This window comes from Pteropus medius, unplaced genomic scaffold, assembly GCF_902729225.1.
Source record: "Pteropus medius unplaced genomic scaffold, Ma_sr-lr_union100, whole genome shotgun sequence".
In the NCBI taxonomy this organism is placed as follows: Eukaryota; Metazoa; Chordata; class Mammalia; order Chiroptera; family Pteropodidae; genus Pteropus; species Pteropus medius.
In genome coordinates this window covers 358,078-374,676 of record NW_024346150.1, presented here as the reverse complement: position 1 = coordinate 374,676, position 16,599 = coordinate 358,078, and the positions used below count along the sequence as shown (strand labels likewise).

Sequence of the window (16,599 nt, the reverse complement as noted above, 5' to 3'; positions counted from 1 at the left end):
GCCTAACTTAACTTAGGCTCTGGGAAGATAGGCCAGGGCTTGCTGGGCAAATGCATGGCCAACCCCACATTACAAAATGGAAAGGGCTCAGCCACCAGGCTTTTGGGGTTAGAGGACTTATTCCAGATCCAGAGTGAGCTCATGCAGCTTCTGAGGAAGAAACGAATTCACACTGTGCTCAGCCAGCTCAGCCTGTTGGAGTGGCCTTGGTAACAAAGCTGGTCTTGTAGCACTGGTGGCCCCAACCCTGAATGCAGGCCACTTTGGAAAGGGGAAAAGGGTGACTGGAATCCCCAGGTAGACTGTGTCCTTTGATTTGAGTAGCCAAACCTGGATGTTCTAAACTAAAAAGCAGCGGCCAGCAAATACAGGAGGTAAGGATTCTGGAAGCTGGGCTCTGTGAACTGCCGTTGTTCGGAGGACCTCTCCCTCTCCTCCATGTTCCTTGAGGATTAGCTGGCATTTTCTTTGGGTTCCTTGCTGTAGGACTGAATCTACTAACCTCTCTGCCCTTTTTTTCCTGCTCTTTCTCTCCTTGCAGAAGGAAAGCGAGGAGCCCTTCAGGTTGTGCTTCTGGCCCTTTAGGGCCTTTTTGTTGTCTATTCTTTACCGCCCCCCCTCCTGGGCATGTGCACATGATCTGTGCCTCTGAGCTTTGGCTCGTGCATATAGTTTGTTTTTCCTGAAAGCAGTTTGTGTGCATGCTCCATGCTTGTGTGCTCCTGCAGACATCCCTGGAGCACAGTGTGAGAATGTGTGTACCAGCATGGTGCACATTCAGTGTAGCATGTGTGTGCTTATATTTGTACTCAGTTTTACTTCCCCAGATGCTGATTACCCTCCTCCTCTCCTACTTTGCACAGTGTGTCCATTTTCTACTTGTTGCTGCAGCCTGGCATTTGCTATAAACCCTTGCTGAGCCCAGCATGCATACAAACTTTGTACTTGAGAGCAGGAATTGCTGCAGGTTTGGTGCCTCTTGCCTGGGACCCTATGTGTAAATGTGCTTCCTGACCTCTTTGTGAGCACAGGCTCCTGCATACCTGTGATGTGGTTCCCTCATTCACATGAATGCATAGTATACTAATTCTCTGTGCCTGCAAGCACTGGTTCTTGAAGACCATAAGGGTTTGCTTTGCCTGTGATTCAGGCTCTAGTGAACACTGAATCCTCTTCCAAATGGGTGTGCACACATGTTCTGTAGCCCTCTGTGCAAGGTCTATGCTCACCTTGTGTTTCCCTCAAGCACAACATGTCTCTACGAATGTACCTCCCATGGTTACTTTGTCTAGACTTCCTCTGACACCCTGGCCCTCCTTCAGTGTCCTGTGTGTGCATGCTCTAAGCTGTGCTGCAGGTTTCTGCAGACCCATTGTCCCCTCTAAGCTCAGGAAATGTATATGATCTGAGCCAGTGTATCCTGGCTCCCAAAGACTTTTTGTGACTTTGTTTCCTTAAGCCCAGTAGTTTCTAGCAAACATCTAATTCTAGGTAGGAAATAAAAATCTGCTCAGTACAGCAACTGTTTCCAAAGGGAAAATAAATTCTGGTTGGTAGGATCTGGGGACTTAGGAATGGTGGCCCCTCACAAACAACCTTAGGAGACTTCCTTCGACCACTTCTGGCTGCATTTTAGGCCTGGCCCTCCCTTTACCATTATCATCTCACCCACAGAACCAGGGCAGGAGGCAGATGAGGTAAAATGGGGTCCTGAAGGGCTGTAGCAGATAGGCTTGATTAGAACAGAGACAACCTGAAAAGGGTCTTACCAAGAAGGGTCCTAAATCCAAAATTCATCTTTGCCTACTGCTGACCCAGTGTAATTCTTACCCAGTTTTACATCACCTATTATCCTGTCCTACCTCTCCCTTTTCTACTATCTTGCCTCATTTTGTCTATAACTTCTCCCATCTTTAGCTCTCCCAAATCTTTGCCCCCTGTCCAAAGCTAAATAGCTTACTTCTGCCTCCTTTGTACTGGAGCTCATTTGCTCCAAGATAGTTAGCTGGAGCCCAGGTTTCAGGTGGCAGGGAAGTTGTTGGGGGGTGTGGGGTAACAAGGTGGGGCAGGAAGCCTCAGACCTACTAGCACTAGGTTCCTTGAGCCTAAACAGCATTTACCATTCGTTCTCTAGAGAGCCCTGGCAACTTTGAAACTCTCTGCATGCTGCCTAAAGGATTTGCTTTGGTTCTTTTGTGCAAAAACCTTTAAAAATTGTTTTCGACCTGTTCCTTCCTTGAATTATTTGGTGCCCCAATGGTCAACTTCTCATTATAGAACTCATAAAATTCACCAGAATGATAATCTAAGTGTCTAATCTGCCCTGGGTTCTCTGATTATTTAGAGCTTATCAAATATAGAGTGTATTCAGTGTCAGTGAGTTAGGGCTTCAAGGAACCTAAGCCAAATCAGATCACAAAATGAGATGAGAATCTAGAAAGACCAAGTCTGACTCTGGGCACCCAAGGAAACTTATGAATACAGCTGGAAGAAGACCAGACTATATGAAGTTGTCTTTTTGTTTTAGTGAGGCCTGGAAGCCTAAGTGGACTCTCTTCCTGGCTTTGGTTACTGTTACATATACCAGTGTGTTGTGTGAGGGGGATATAAGTTCTGGCAGCTGTCACACTCCCAGTGGACTTTAGCCCTGGGATCTCAGTGAGCTTGGGCTTATATCCTTTCTATTCACTGGGGAGAGGGGAAATTAAATACTGCTCATTTCAGCAGCCTGCTTCTTGCCCTTGGCTGATCAAGGCATTAGCTTAGACATGAGCCTGACTGTGTCACCACATGGTTTATGTGACCTACACTTCTCTGAGCTTTCTATGTTACTGCTCAATGCCTGACCAAAGAGAGACGGCATTTTCCTATCTTCCATAAGATCTAACTTTTTTCTATCTTTTTTTAAAGATTCCAAGTGATGGCGACCCCTCTTTGCCCCAGTGGCTTCCAGAAGGGTAAGTGATTGCCTGCAAGGTTTCTGTGGATTTTATACAGTCTCTCCTGCTATGTTTTAGCTTTTCCCCTGGGAAATAGGAGAAACAGCTCCATAAACTTGATCTTGGGGAAGGAAGAGGCTCCACTGTAGAGACTGGTTGTTCTCTGGGACAGAGGAGAGAACTCTGCAGACTGATTACTTAGAGGCAGAAAAGAGCTTTGCAGAGTGGTTCCCCTGGAACAGGGTATGGAGCATTGAGGCTTCCCCATCCTTGCCTCTGGAATTTCTGATCCATTGTGTCGTAGTGGTAATATACTCTTTAGGTAGAAGAAGAAGGAAACTAGAAAAATATCTACATTTGGAGATAATTTCTTTCCATTGTCGATAATGTAGCTGATTAGATTTCTACCTGGGCTCCGTCCTGCCTCAGCTGTTGTGAGTCACCAACTTATTCCATTCCATTCTAGTCAGGACATAAGTAGCATACTTTATGAGTGCTGTTATGTTCTTTCTATGCTTGTCTAGGAGTTTCAGACCCATGTGATTGTACCGGAGAGTCATTTTAAGGTGCTCAACTGCTGCCTGTAACTAACCGACTGTTCTTAAGAGAGAAAAGAGTTTAAGTGCCTCTCCACTCCCATTCCTGTCACATCCACTACCAGTTATTTCTCAGGATCTTCCTTCTCTCCTTGTCCTACAAAGGGCGTCTGACACCACAGTTCTTAGTGGCTGCCTTCTCTCCCTTGTGACCAACAGTGGGGAAAAAAAAGATCAGATCATAAAGTTATCTGCTACATTTTTACATATTTCTTTTCCCTTGTGATCTGTTTTTTAAATCAAGAGTTAATCATGTGAAAGAGCTACCTTTCTTCTTTTGTCAAAAGCTCATTTATGTTGCAAAAATGAGCTCATTTATATTTTTAGAATTAGCTACAAATTTGTGGCACCAGTTGCTTCTTCAATAGTCCTTCTTCTGGACTTTAGCTTTTTTTCTCTAATAATTGTAAAATACATACATGCCAATGGAACATATCCAAGGTATTTTTAAATGGAGCCATGCAGTTATCTTTTAAATGCTTTCCTGTTTTTCTTTCCTCAGCTTAGTCTTTGGAAACTGTTAAAAATTTAGAACCTCCCTAGGTCTGGTAGTCTAATTGGAAACAAACTTCACTGTGCTCAGGAAGCTAGTTTGTTAGAAATCAACATATCAGGTTGCCTGTTCCAACTCCTGACCTTGACTCAATTTGTGGCTTCATGCTTCACCTATATTGCTGGCAGTACCTACTTATTCTTCTGAGATACATGTCTTTTTTTCTGTAAACCCAGCCACAGCACCTTCCCCACCTCATTGCCGTCATTAAAACCAAGTGCATGAGTTGTTTTCATTGAGGCTCAGAATGCCATGTTGCAAAAGATCGGAGAGGTTTTATAGTTCATCCCCCTCATTTTATGGAAGTGATACCAAGATCCAAAAAGAGGAAGGAATTTTGGCAGAGGACATGTAGAGAGGTAGTAGAATTGCAGATAAAATCTAGGTTATCTCAATGTGAGAACGGTGTTCTTTTTGAGACATTCTCTGTATTGTTATTGAATATTATTGTGGAATAACAAAGAACAATAAAATTAATAAGCATAGAAAAGGTATAAAAATTTAGAAATCTCCACTTACTCTAGCTATAATGTTTTTCTTGGTCCCTGTTGATGTGTTTATAGGGCTAGGCCTTTTGCTTTTTCCTTTCTAAATAGTCACTCTCCAGTATGGAGGTTCCTCAAAGAACTAAGAATTGATCAACTATATGATCCAGCAATTCCTCTACTGGATATTTACCCCAAAGACTTGAAAACATTTATCTGAAAAAGATACATGCACACCAATGTTCATAGCAGCATTATTCACGGTGGCCAGGACATGGAAGCAACCAAAGTGCCCTACGATAGATGATTAGTTAAAGAAGCTATGGTACATATATACAATGGAATATTACTCAGCCATAAGAAGAGATGAAATACTGCCATTTGCGACAACATGGATGAATCTCGAGATAATCATGCTAAGCGAAATAAGCCAGACAGAGAAAGTTGAAAATCACATGATATCACTTATACGTGGGATATAAACCTAAAAGCAGCAAATGAACAGGACAAACAAACAGAGACCCATGGACATGTCTATAGACTAGTGATTACCAGAGGGTAGGGGATGCGGGGAGAGGAGAGGTAGACGGGGTAAAGAGGGTCAAATGTGTGGTGACAGAAAGAAATCTAACTATGGCAGGTAAACACACAGTGTAAGTATATATATATGCCTTATTGTTAAAGTGTACAGCTGAAACTTATTGGATTTCGTTAACCAATGTCACCATAATTAAAAATAATTAAAAATAAAAAAAATAATAAGTTGCAATAAATAAATAAATAAATAAATAAATAGTCACCACCCCGCCCCCAAATGGTCTTTCGACCAAAGTTTCTCATCCCATCTCCCCTGCCTCCACTTGATTATGTGGGCTCCTCTTTTCATGGAGACCGTTTTTCTTCAGGAGGTTTGGATAGATAGAACAGGTGACTCTTTTACTCAGGGTGGAGAAGGTCTCCTTCTGTATGTCTCCTATATGTTTGGTAGTCTTGCTCACCTAGGCAGCAGCTCTTCTGTAGAGCCATTCCTATGCACTCTGCTCTAGCACAGGCCAAGAAAAACTTATCCTTGGAGAGCAGTGTCTCTGGCCTGAGTGTGGAAAGGAGCCCTCTTAACCATCAATTCCCATCTTGCCTTATGGAGCACAAGGGTCTTCAAATACACAGAGGTACCTTGAACTGTCACTTTGGGATAAAATCTGAGTAAAAGGAACAACATGATGTTAAAGCCCCCACCAAGGACACAACCATAGAAGTCCTTCGCTAAAACCATAGAAGGAGACAAGGAGGGGCACTCTGAGAGCAGATTTCATTACTCATTATCCCATGGCTTTATTTCCTTCACTTTCTGTCTTCCTTACCTCTCTTAAAAGTACGTGGTGATGGTCAGTTCATCTTCCTCTGGGGAGAAGGTGAGTAAGGAAAATGGAACACTGAACCTGCCAGTAACTCAGGGCAGAACTGAAGGTCCTGACATATTTTCTTCCCTCTGCAGGCCAGCTGGAGGGCTCTATGGCATTGACAGCATGCCAGACCTACGCAGAAAGAAGCCACTTCCACTTGTCAGTGATCTGGTGAGTAAGACTTTTGTGCAGGCTTAAGCGGTATCCTTGGGGTATCCCCCATTGGCCCTTGGCAAACTATTAGAACTGATAGTGATCCATTTAATGACAAGTATTGATCTGAAGATCAATCATTTAAAGCCTTACTGAGACTTAAGTGGACCTTGTTTTATCTCACTCTCTCGTTAAAGCCCCAGGTTCCTTCTAAGCTCAAGCTTCCAACTGGAACATTTATAGCTTGAGCACTCAGAGGTGGGTTCTGGGATTGTCTTCTGTGTGTCAAGTGCCTTTAGGTATCTCACAACCTTTTTTGATGGCCTGGAATAGAAACTGCCTCTAGCCCTAACCTAGATCATTGAGCTTTTGTGTAATGAGCATGACTGATACAACTCCTTCTTGGAGGTCAAATGACAATCTCTTCCCCAGACAGGCTTCCTAGACTATCTCTGTGCCCCTAGTCCTTAACTCAGTGTCTGGCACTGAGAGATAATGATAAAAAATTTGTGTAATTGATTTGAAACAGACTTAGGAGGTAAAGCTCATCTCAGAACCTCCAGGATGACCAGAAGCTCCCATTTTGGGTCATTCTTCCTCAGGCAGGATCAGCTCAAGGAATCCTAGTGGATGTGAGGGTGGAGTGAGGCTCAGGCTGTTTCAGAGCTCTAAAGGTAGATAGATGTTCAGCAAGGCTGGAACCCTTTTTCTTATTACCTTTTTCTGCTCCTAATTTCCTTTTTTTTTTTCCTTCTCCCTCTTCAGTCTATTCTGTTTTTCTGGGCACCTCTTTTCTCATTTCCTCTCCATTCTCTGCTATCTCTTTCCCCCCACCAGTTTCTTTCTCCTTAGTTGACTGAGTGGAACTATCCTCTGCCATTTTCTCTTAATCATTTCTTTATTTCCTTTCTTCCCTTTCCCCCCTACTATTTGTATATCTTCTTTCTCCTTTTCCTCTTTTCTAATGCACCTCTTCTCCTACCAACTCTTCATTGAGCTGGTTGGATGAAGATAAATTCTTATGTCATCTCTTCTTTATTACCTTCTTTCATTGTCTTCTGTCTTTTTTCTCTTCTTCTTTTCTTCCTACTGTTTCTCATCCTCTGCTCCCTCTTGCCCTCTAGCTCCTCTTTGCTTAACTGTCGGATAACAGTATCCTATTCATTTCTTGTTTCCCCTCCTCTACCTTTTAATCTTGCCAATATTTCACTTTCTGGCATAACTCTCCTTTGAGTAGGAGCTCTAGACCTTGGGTCCTGGCCAGCTGTCTGGATTGAAGACCATTTTTAGTGGATAGAGGCAAAGGGGATTGGGACATGTTCCCTGCATTGGACTATAGGGGAAAACCTCTCAGTTGCCTCTGAAAGTTTTTTTGTGCCCTTGGTGGGGGCTTTAACATCATGTTGTTCCTTTTTCTGCTGTCCTCTGTGCAGGCAATGGTGAGTGTCTCTAGAGCCCTTTTCTATCCTCTGTAACAGTCCACATCTTAAACCACCTGGGCCTCTCCCAACTGCTCTCCTCCTAGACTTATATTCTAACCTCTGTCTGCCTATTTTTCACTGCCTCCAGGGGCTGCCCTTAAAGCTTGTGCTTTTCAGATATATGGGGCCCCTCTATATAAGAGCCTGGCTAGTAGGACAGCCCCGGCTCTCAGACTTAGCCCTCTGCCCTGCTTGATTTGACTGAGGCTCCATTGCCCCTTTTACTTGCCAAGTGCCCTATTCATTTGGGTTGCTGGCCTCTACATTTACCTGGGATTGTATGGGCATAGGGGTGGTACCAGGGAATAGAGGATAAAATGGAGTAATTCTTGTGGTTCTTGAATGTGACTCTGACAGAGTTGTGTGTTTATTCTATTCTTAATGACCTGTTTCCTACTGTAATTCTAAACTTTTCTTTTTTCTTTTTTTTGTCTTTCTATAAATGAGGGGTAGAATACCCTAAAAATAGTGAAGGAAAGAGAAATTCTTTGATAGGTACCCTGAGAGAAGTGCTGTTCTAATATTGTTAGAACAACCCTCTGAGGGCCTTGGGTTTTAGATCTTAACCTGGTATGCTTGTTACCCTATTACCCGTGGGCAGTCACTGTGAATGACAGTAAAAATAGAGAGTAGGTAGTAAGTTATAGTCAAGTTGGTTTGGTCACTGAAACTCCCTTCCCAGGGCTTTGCCAGTCTTTGGTAGTAGCCAGGGCTGACAGCAGGTCTTCTCTCGCAGTCATTGGTCCAGTCCCGGAAGGCAGGGATTACTTCTGCAATGGCTACACGCACCTCTTTCAAGGATGAAGAGCTGGTGAGTGACCCATGGGCTTTCATGAGTCCACTGGTCTAAAGATCTGGCCATCAACTGGCGATCATCTCTGGAGCCGTAATAATTGGGAATTCAAGAGTGTTGGGCACACATCGTTAATGCAACAGATAGATAGCATCAGGTCTCGATCTTCTACACTGGGAGAGGCAAGGGTCCAGACCAGGGGCAAGCCCAAGTCTTATGTGGGAGTATACGACCACTAAACTCAGAGTTTTATGGTGGACACAGTACTGTTTTCCTAGAAAGCTTGAATGCTGGGACTAGGTTCAGATCCAGCATTCAGGTCAGACCTGTCTTGAATGGCTAGGAGCGCATGACATTGGAGGCTTCTTTCTACCAAGCTGTGCTATGGGTTGAGTCAGTCTAGAGCATTTCCTCTATGCCCAGAGGAGAAACCAGGGTTTTGATTACCTTACGAGTTTCTTATCTCCCAACAGAGACCTAAAATTGCTGGTGGGTGATGGGGTATGTGTCTTTCAGAAATCCCATGTGTATAAGAAAACCCTGCAGGCCTTAATCTACCCCATTTCGTGCACCACACCCCACAACTTTGAGGTCTGGACTGCCACTACCCCGACCTACTGCTATGAGTGTGAAGGCCTGCTCTGGGGCATTGCCCGGCAGGGCATGCGCTGCAGCGAGTGTGGAGTCAAGTGCCATGAGAAGTGCCAGGACCTGCTCAACGCTGACTGCTTGCAACGTGAGTGCCCCGCAGGATGAGGGGTGGGATGCAGGGACAGCAGGGCCTCTCCAAAGGAGTCTGGCAGCAAAGAGCTAGGATGGCTGCACATCGTTCCTCCAGTCTACTTTATTTTGAAGCTATTTCCTTTTCAGAGAATGTAGGGTCTTGAGTCAAGTGGCATTGCCTTTTCAAATAATAGCTCTTATAGCACTCTCTTAAGCAACTTTAGGAAAAGTTCTTTGAGCTTTCTGTGGCCCTTCCGTGGAACGAGAATCTGTTCTAGGATTCAGATGATCCCAGAGGCTGCACTTGCGTAGTGTGCACACCACAGCGACCATAGCACCCAAATGACTGGAGCATCTTTAATTGGGCACTGAAGCTAATGAGAAAAGAGTGTTCCGTGAGGTTCCAGACCTCACAGAGGTTCCTCCTGAGGTCTAGACCCTAAGACCCAGGAAAGGCAGCATTTATTCTTTGATTATAGATGCAGCTTTTAGATAATAGTGCCAGGAGGAGAAGTTTCAAATGGATTAGGCAGAGATCCCAGAGGAGAAAGTGCCAGACTCCCAAGGTCCTGACTGAATATATGATTTGTGCTACTATTGTGGAGTGGGGAGAATAAGAGCAGGAAAAACAAAAAAGTTTCTGTCGAAGGAGGTTGTAGCACTCCAAAAATCTTGTCTCTTCGTTCCATTCCTGCTAGGCTTGCACATCTGGACCCCAGGAGGAGCAGGGGTGGAGATATAAGAAAGTGTTCTCACCCCTTTTGGTCTCCCAGGTGTCATTCCAAGGCAAGCCATAGCAATGAAAGCTTCAAGGATTGTGGTAGGAGAAAGGAAGGTCGTCTTTAGACACACAAGCATGTTGTTATCTCAAGGAAAGGTCTGATTTAGAAGGGAGAGCAAAGCCTTGAGGAATTGTTCACTTAAAATGCCCTTCTTTGAAAAGCTCTGATTGGTGCTAGTTGCATAGCTACAGTAGACATGAAGAAACAGTTAAAACAGTTAGTGGAAAAGATGGAGCCCTGAAAAGACTGCCTGAAGATGAATGCTAGTGATGATTTTGCCCAAACCCATCATGAGGGGGTGAGAAGCACAAGTGCCAGCAGGTCCTTTAATTGCTGAGAACTAGCAGCCATGTTGGTTGTTTGCCAAAAACCTTCTGAAATGCTGCTCTATAGCAAAGGTGTTGATCTTCTCTTCAAGGGCCTTTCAGAGGTCCGAGTCCAAGGAAGTAGCATTGCATGGGATATGCTAAATGGCAAGAGTAAGATGCAGCCCAGATCATTGCATTTTAAACTCTACGGGCCGGGCATTAAACTCCAGCAGGCCCCATAAATGATTAACTTTTTCCAGAGATATCCCAGTCTTCCTAAACCTCTCCCACTTCTCAGTGACCTCCCCCAGGCCCCATTCCTCAGCCTGACCCTTGGTTTAGTAGGTTGCCTGGTGGTTATCCTACTTTTTGTCTCTGGCCATCCTTCAGGGGCTGCAGAAAAGAGCTCTAAACATGGAGCTGAAGACCGGACGCAGAACATCATCATGGCCATGAAGGACCGCATGAAGATCCGAGAGCGGAATAAGCCGGAGATCTTCGAAGTTATCCGGGATGTCTTCACTGTGAGCAAAGTCGCACATGTGCAACAGATGAAGACAGTGAAGCAGAGTGTGCTGGATGGCACCTCCAAATGGTCGGCCAAGATTACCATCACTGGTGAGCAGGCTAAAGTGTGAAGGGACAGGAAGGCCTAGGCTATGGGGAGGAGCCTGGGGAAGAAGCCCTCCAAATGTGTGGGAGCAAGGGGCCAAGGAGAAAGAAGACAGAACTGAGGGGAAGAAGAAGGGCTTTATTATTCATTACTCCTTTTCTCCTAGACCCTGGTGCCAGGGGGCTAGGAGAGGTAAGACTGGTATCTCAAAAGATGTGAATGATAATAGAAGGATTTGGTAACAATCAGGTATTATGGACTTGGTTAATAGTCTGATATTACAAGAGCTAGGGCTGGGAAAAGGGGACGGGTAGGAGATCAGGGAATAGTTAACCAGTGGTTTACTAGTTGGGTGGGTGTAGCTGAAATGTGCATGTATCAGAGGAGGTAAGGACCAGTGTAGGGGTAAGTGGTCAGTTGGGGCTCCAGAGGGGAGGTGGAATTATTGGGCTGGGCTTTGAGGAGAGGGTTGGTGGTCCAGGACTAAGGATAGATGTGGAGGAGTGAGAAGATGAGGGTTCCTGTGCAAGGAGCAGAGAGAGGCTGCTCTGAGATGGAGAACATGAGTTGTGCCATGGACTTCTGGAGCATACTCTGAAGCTTTCTCCTCTGTGTATTTGGTTTGCAGTGGTGTGTGCCCAGGGCCTACAAGCCAAGGACAAGACAGGATCCAGTGACCCTTATGTGACTGTGCAAGTGGGCAAAACCAAGAAGCGTACCAAGACCATTTTTGGAAACTTGAATCCTGTTTGGGAAGAGAAGTTCCATTTGTAAGTCACAGAGGGCTCCGTGCATTTTGGGAGCAGCATTAAATCCTGTTGTTCTGGGCTCGGCCCCTAAAAGGGATGAATCAGAGGTAGTAGAGAAAACCCTTTTCTCACATGCTTCAGTTGGGCAGCAGCCGTTTTTTTCTCTGGGTTTCCTCTCACAGACTGTTTGTATCAGGGTTACTTTACCCAAGCCCTGCCTTACCTGGGGCTATGAAAGGGCACTCCATACTGCTTTTTTTAACATTAGGAAGATTGTACCACTGCTCAGTGACAGAGCGAGGGAATGACCACCCTATTGTGTACCTCCCAGCCCTGCCATCCTACCTAGGAAGACTCTTCTGGGGAGTGGGAAAGGAATGTCCTTGTCCAACAACTGGGTAATTCTGGCTTAAAGGAAGAAATCTGTGGTATGGAGAAGTTTCCATTTCCTTTAAAGGGCTCTGATTTCCTTTCTGCTTTAGCTTCCACCCTCACTCCTTTATCTTACTTTTTTACAGACTGTTTCATAAGATAGTAAGGGATGGCTGTTGAAAAATGAGAAGCTCTAGCCTAGGACTTGGAGTAATGTCTGGAGAATCCACATACTTTTTACATTTCTAAGGCCTAGGACCAGGACTTTGAGTCTGAATCAGCTAAACAGGCTGGCTGTGTAGAGACTTTCTTCTGTTGGCTTCTTAGAGAACTCATGTGGAAAGGGATTGGGACCTAGTACATCAATCTCCAATCCAAGGGCAATGGTTACACTCAGCAGTTACCTGAGAATCTGAGTGATTCCCACCTGAAGCCTTCTTATGATTTATTCTAAATAAATTGGCTCTGTAATCAATATGGCCCACTTTTATCTATTTCATAAATAATTCATTAATCCCCTATTCTGTACAAGACACTGTACATGATATTGTGTATCTAAAAATGTGTAACATAATTTTTGGCTTCAAGAAGCTCATTTTTTATTTGTCTATTATTTTTCAGTAGACCAGTAATTATACTATAATGTTTTAATGGAATGTGCAAAGATATTATGAGAGCCAAGGGAAAGGAGTAGCAAATTCTGTCAAGTAGAACTTTTGAATTAGGCAGCAGGACCCATCTATTGGGGAAGGAAAGGAAAGGGACAGGGGACCTGGGCAAACTTCCTCCTCCAAAGCAAACACCATAGAGGAAATGACAGTTTAAGTTGGTATTAAAGAATGATAGAAGTTCACCAAGCACATGCTTAGATAGTTCGGGAGCTAGATAGAAAGCTAAGCACATATGACCAGATGGACATAATACGAACATTAACACCTTTACTGACTGGGAAGGGAACCAACAGTTGCTTCCTAGAGCTCTTTGCATCTGTCCAGCTATTTTCCTGTTGGTGTTGCTGATTCAGCTAGCTGCTCAGGAAGTCAGAATTGTTTCTGAATATTCCTCCCCCTCTCTATTTTTGGTCCCAAGGCAATAAGGACTGGATAATGGTATGTAGAGTCACCCAGGCTGAGGAATGAAGAGCCATTTGCTGGGATAGCCTGACTCACTTGGAACTTCAGCACCACTGTTCTCTGACTCCTTCTCTTCCCCAGCAGTTGATAGAGCTTTGGGAGGGAATTGGAAGTAATAGGGTTGGGGGCTGCTGGGTCTGTCACTAACAGAGCCTGCCGAATTCTCTCACAGTGAGTGCCACAACTCTTCTGACCGCATTAAGGTACGTGTGTGGGATGAAGATGATGACATCAAGTCGAGAGTAAAGCAGCGCCTAAAGCGGGAGTCTGATGATTTCCTTGGCCAAACCATTATTGAAGTTCGGACACTGAGTGGCGAGATGGATGTTTGGTACAACTTGGGTGAGAAAACAGGACCAGAGAAAGTTTTGGGGAAGGGAGAGCATGAATGGGGAACTTGGGGAAAATCCTGTCTACCAGAATCACCACTCAATCTCTAAAAGCATACCTCTATACAGAACCCTGCCTTACCTGTAGAGAACTGACCCTGGGTGGAGATGGGGGACAGAGTAATGGGCTGGCTGGAACTCACTCTGACTGGACATTTGCCAGATTTCAGAAGGCCCTTTAATCTTCATATTCATCTCTAATGCCTTTAGCCCCCTATTCTCCTAATGGAATACAGTTCCTACTGGGAATATTTGGGGTATTTGTGGACTGCGTGGTCGTTGGAGCGAGTTTGCCCTGTTAGGTGAACGCTTGGATCAGTACCTCCTTTTTCCGTGGTTAAGCTAGGATGGAGACTGTCTACACTGTCTGTACTTGCATTGGTGTCAATCTCTAGTCTTCTTTCTTTCCTAGAGAAAAGGACAGACAAATCAGCCGTCTCAGGGGCTATCCGACTACAGATCAATGTGGAGATCAAGGGAGAGGAGAAGGTAGCCCCATATCATATACAGTATACGTGTCTCCATGAGGTGAGCCAGCCCTTGGTAGATGGGGTATCAGAAAGCAATGCTGGGAGGGTCCTTTGATAATGAACAGGATTGAAGATGGTTGAAGATCTGGGGCCTGTTTTTTATTTTATCCTTGGCTCAGTGTGCTGCTGGACAGCCCAAGTAACAGTCAGTCTCAGTTCTCTTTCACTAATGTGAGAACAGCCTGTTGGGGCCACAGGAGGAACTGATCAAAGCTTGAAGGACAGAATTTTGGTGGAATTCTACTCGCATTCTTCTAGACTTTACCACTAGATTTTGTTTTTGTTTTTAATATATATATATATTTAACTCCTTCCTTTGCTCTGTCTCCTGCAGAATCTTTTCCATTACCTCACAGACATTCAGGGCAGTGGAGGAGTCCGGATCCCTGAGGCTCGAGGAGATGATGCATGGAAGGTGTACTTTGATGAGACTGCCCAAGAAATTGTGGATGAATTTGCCATGCGCTATGGCATCGAATCCATATATCAGGCCATGACGTGAGACTCCCCTGGGGCTTTGGGAAATGACTACTAACCCTTAGGATGGCTAATGAAGGCACACTGACAGGGTAGACAGGTTTTTAGTGGGGTAATATGCATTGATTCATTGTATCCCTCTCTGAGCTGGGTGAAGTAGGTTTATGTACCAAGGCAAAGAGGGTATATGTATAAAGGGAGTGTTTATCAGAGATAGGAAGGGAAAGGGGCAAAAGAGGGTATACAAGGACAAACCTGCCCAAACATTATGAGCTCATGTATATGTGTGTGACAGCCAAGCTTTCATAGATTGGCCTGGATATTGGAGAGGGCACTTCACTGTAGGGAAAGCAGGTGAGTCTGAAGTTGACCAAGACTCATAAGAAATTCCTGCCTACTATGAGAAGAGGTGTAGTTTGTCTATTGGTGAGGCTTCCACTAGAACTATACTTAGGAAGCAGCCTTAGGTAAGCAAGGGTAGCTATTGCTTTGGCTGTGCTTCATTTATTCTACAAACTTTTATTGAGTTCCTTCTATGTGTCACAGATTGCGTTAGATGCTGAGAACACAAAGATGGGGCCTTTTGTGCTCAGGGAGCTCAGTCTGGCAGGAAAGACAGACCAGCAAAGAAATAATTACAGTAAAATGTGATAAAAGCTATGGTAGAAGTTAATCACGGGATATTATAGAGGATCTAAATTTTAGGGGAGGCCTGTGAGGGAAGCCTTAAAGAGTTGCTTGAACTGAATCTTAAAATATAGAAAAGGAGGAAGGGCATTTTGGGGAGGGCATGTGCTGGGGTGCTAAAATGCAAGAGAGCATAGAATATTCAAGGAATTACAAGAAGTTCAGTATAGAGAGAAGAAATACGGTAAGGAATGAAGTTTATGAATGGTCCCTCTGCCATTCTTATTCTGTTCACTCTCCCTAGATGAGCTTATCCAAACCTGTGACCTCAACCACTACTTCTGGGCTTAGAGCTCCCAGATTGCTTTCTCCACATCAGGACTTTTCCTGAATTTCAGATCCATTTTCAGCTGCTTTCTAGGTATTCTGACAGGCAGACATTGTAAACTCTCAGCATGGCTAAATTCCAAATCAACATCATCTCCACCAAATATGCTTATCTTTTTCTATTCTCTATTTTAGTAAACGGAATGATTTTCTATGCAGTAGTTCAAAAAAATTTAGGAGTCAACCTAAACTTTTCTTTCTTAATTTCTGCTGTCCCTTTAACTCCCAATATCCAATCTGTAAAACCTGTAGCTTCTATCTCCTAAAATTGTTTTTAATCTGTCACCATTGCTGTAGATCAACAATAATAATGATGATGATGACAACAACTTCTACGTAGCATTTTCTTATGTGCCATGCACTGGCGTAAGCACTTTATGAATGTTAATTTATTTAACGCTAATGTTAACCCTGTCAGGCGAGGATTATTATTTTTCCCATTTTACAGATAAGAAAACCAAGGCATAGAGAAGTTTAAGTAATTTATCCAAGGTCATTGAGTGAATAATGTAGGTGAGATTAAACCCAGAGTCTGACTCTAGCATCTGCTCTTAACCATTTTCCCATTCCATTTAATGTTTTATTGCTTCTTTTCTGAATTATTGCAATTACTCTTCAACTGATCTTTCTATCTTAGTCTTATCTCTAAGTCTTCCAATTTATCATCAAAGGGACCTTTCTGAAAGACTAATTTGATCATAGTATGCCTTTGTTTAAAAATTTACTATACTATTCAGGATGATCTCTTTTGTTATCTATTCTCTGCCTACATCTTCTCTGTCATTTCTTAGTATTCTGTCAAACACATGAACAGTAGCTAAACTGAGGTTTCCCAAATAAATCAGTCATGAGTATATTTGTCTTTGCAATGCAATTTCTCTTTATCTGCACACTTCTCCATTTGATTAATTCTTACTAATCCTTTAAGACTTGTTTTAACCATCTCTTCTTTGGGAAGCTTTTTTCTAATCCCTTCTAGCCCCCAACCATCCTGATTTAGGTGATCTTCCTCTATGTTTCCATAGTGTTTTTGCATAGCACACCTTGGGTTATAGACTTACTTTCTAACATTTGCTTTCTCTGCTACGCTGTCACATCTTTTGATT

The 16,599-nt window shown here is 43.8% G+C and overlaps 1 protein-coding gene across 1 annotated transcript in view; it reads left to right on the top strand.

Annotated features, from left to right (window-relative positions):
- The window catches only part of LOC120612884 (uncharacterized), a 175,075-nt gene that overhangs the window by 135,166 nt on the left and 23,310 nt on the right, over positions 1 to 16,599 (top strand). The window contains 9 exon segments of the mRNA XM_039875502.1: positions 2,911 to 2,957; positions 6,069 to 6,147; positions 8,347 to 8,421; positions 8,920 to 9,139; positions 10,607 to 10,834; positions 11,458 to 11,599; positions 13,256 to 13,425; positions 13,885 to 14,000; positions 14,337 to 14,500. Of these exon segments, the coding sequence (XP_039731436.1) occupies positions 2,911 to 2,957; positions 6,069 to 6,147; positions 8,347 to 8,421; positions 8,920 to 9,139; positions 10,607 to 10,834; positions 11,458 to 11,599; positions 13,256 to 13,425; positions 13,885 to 14,000; positions 14,337 to 14,500 (1,241 nt within the window).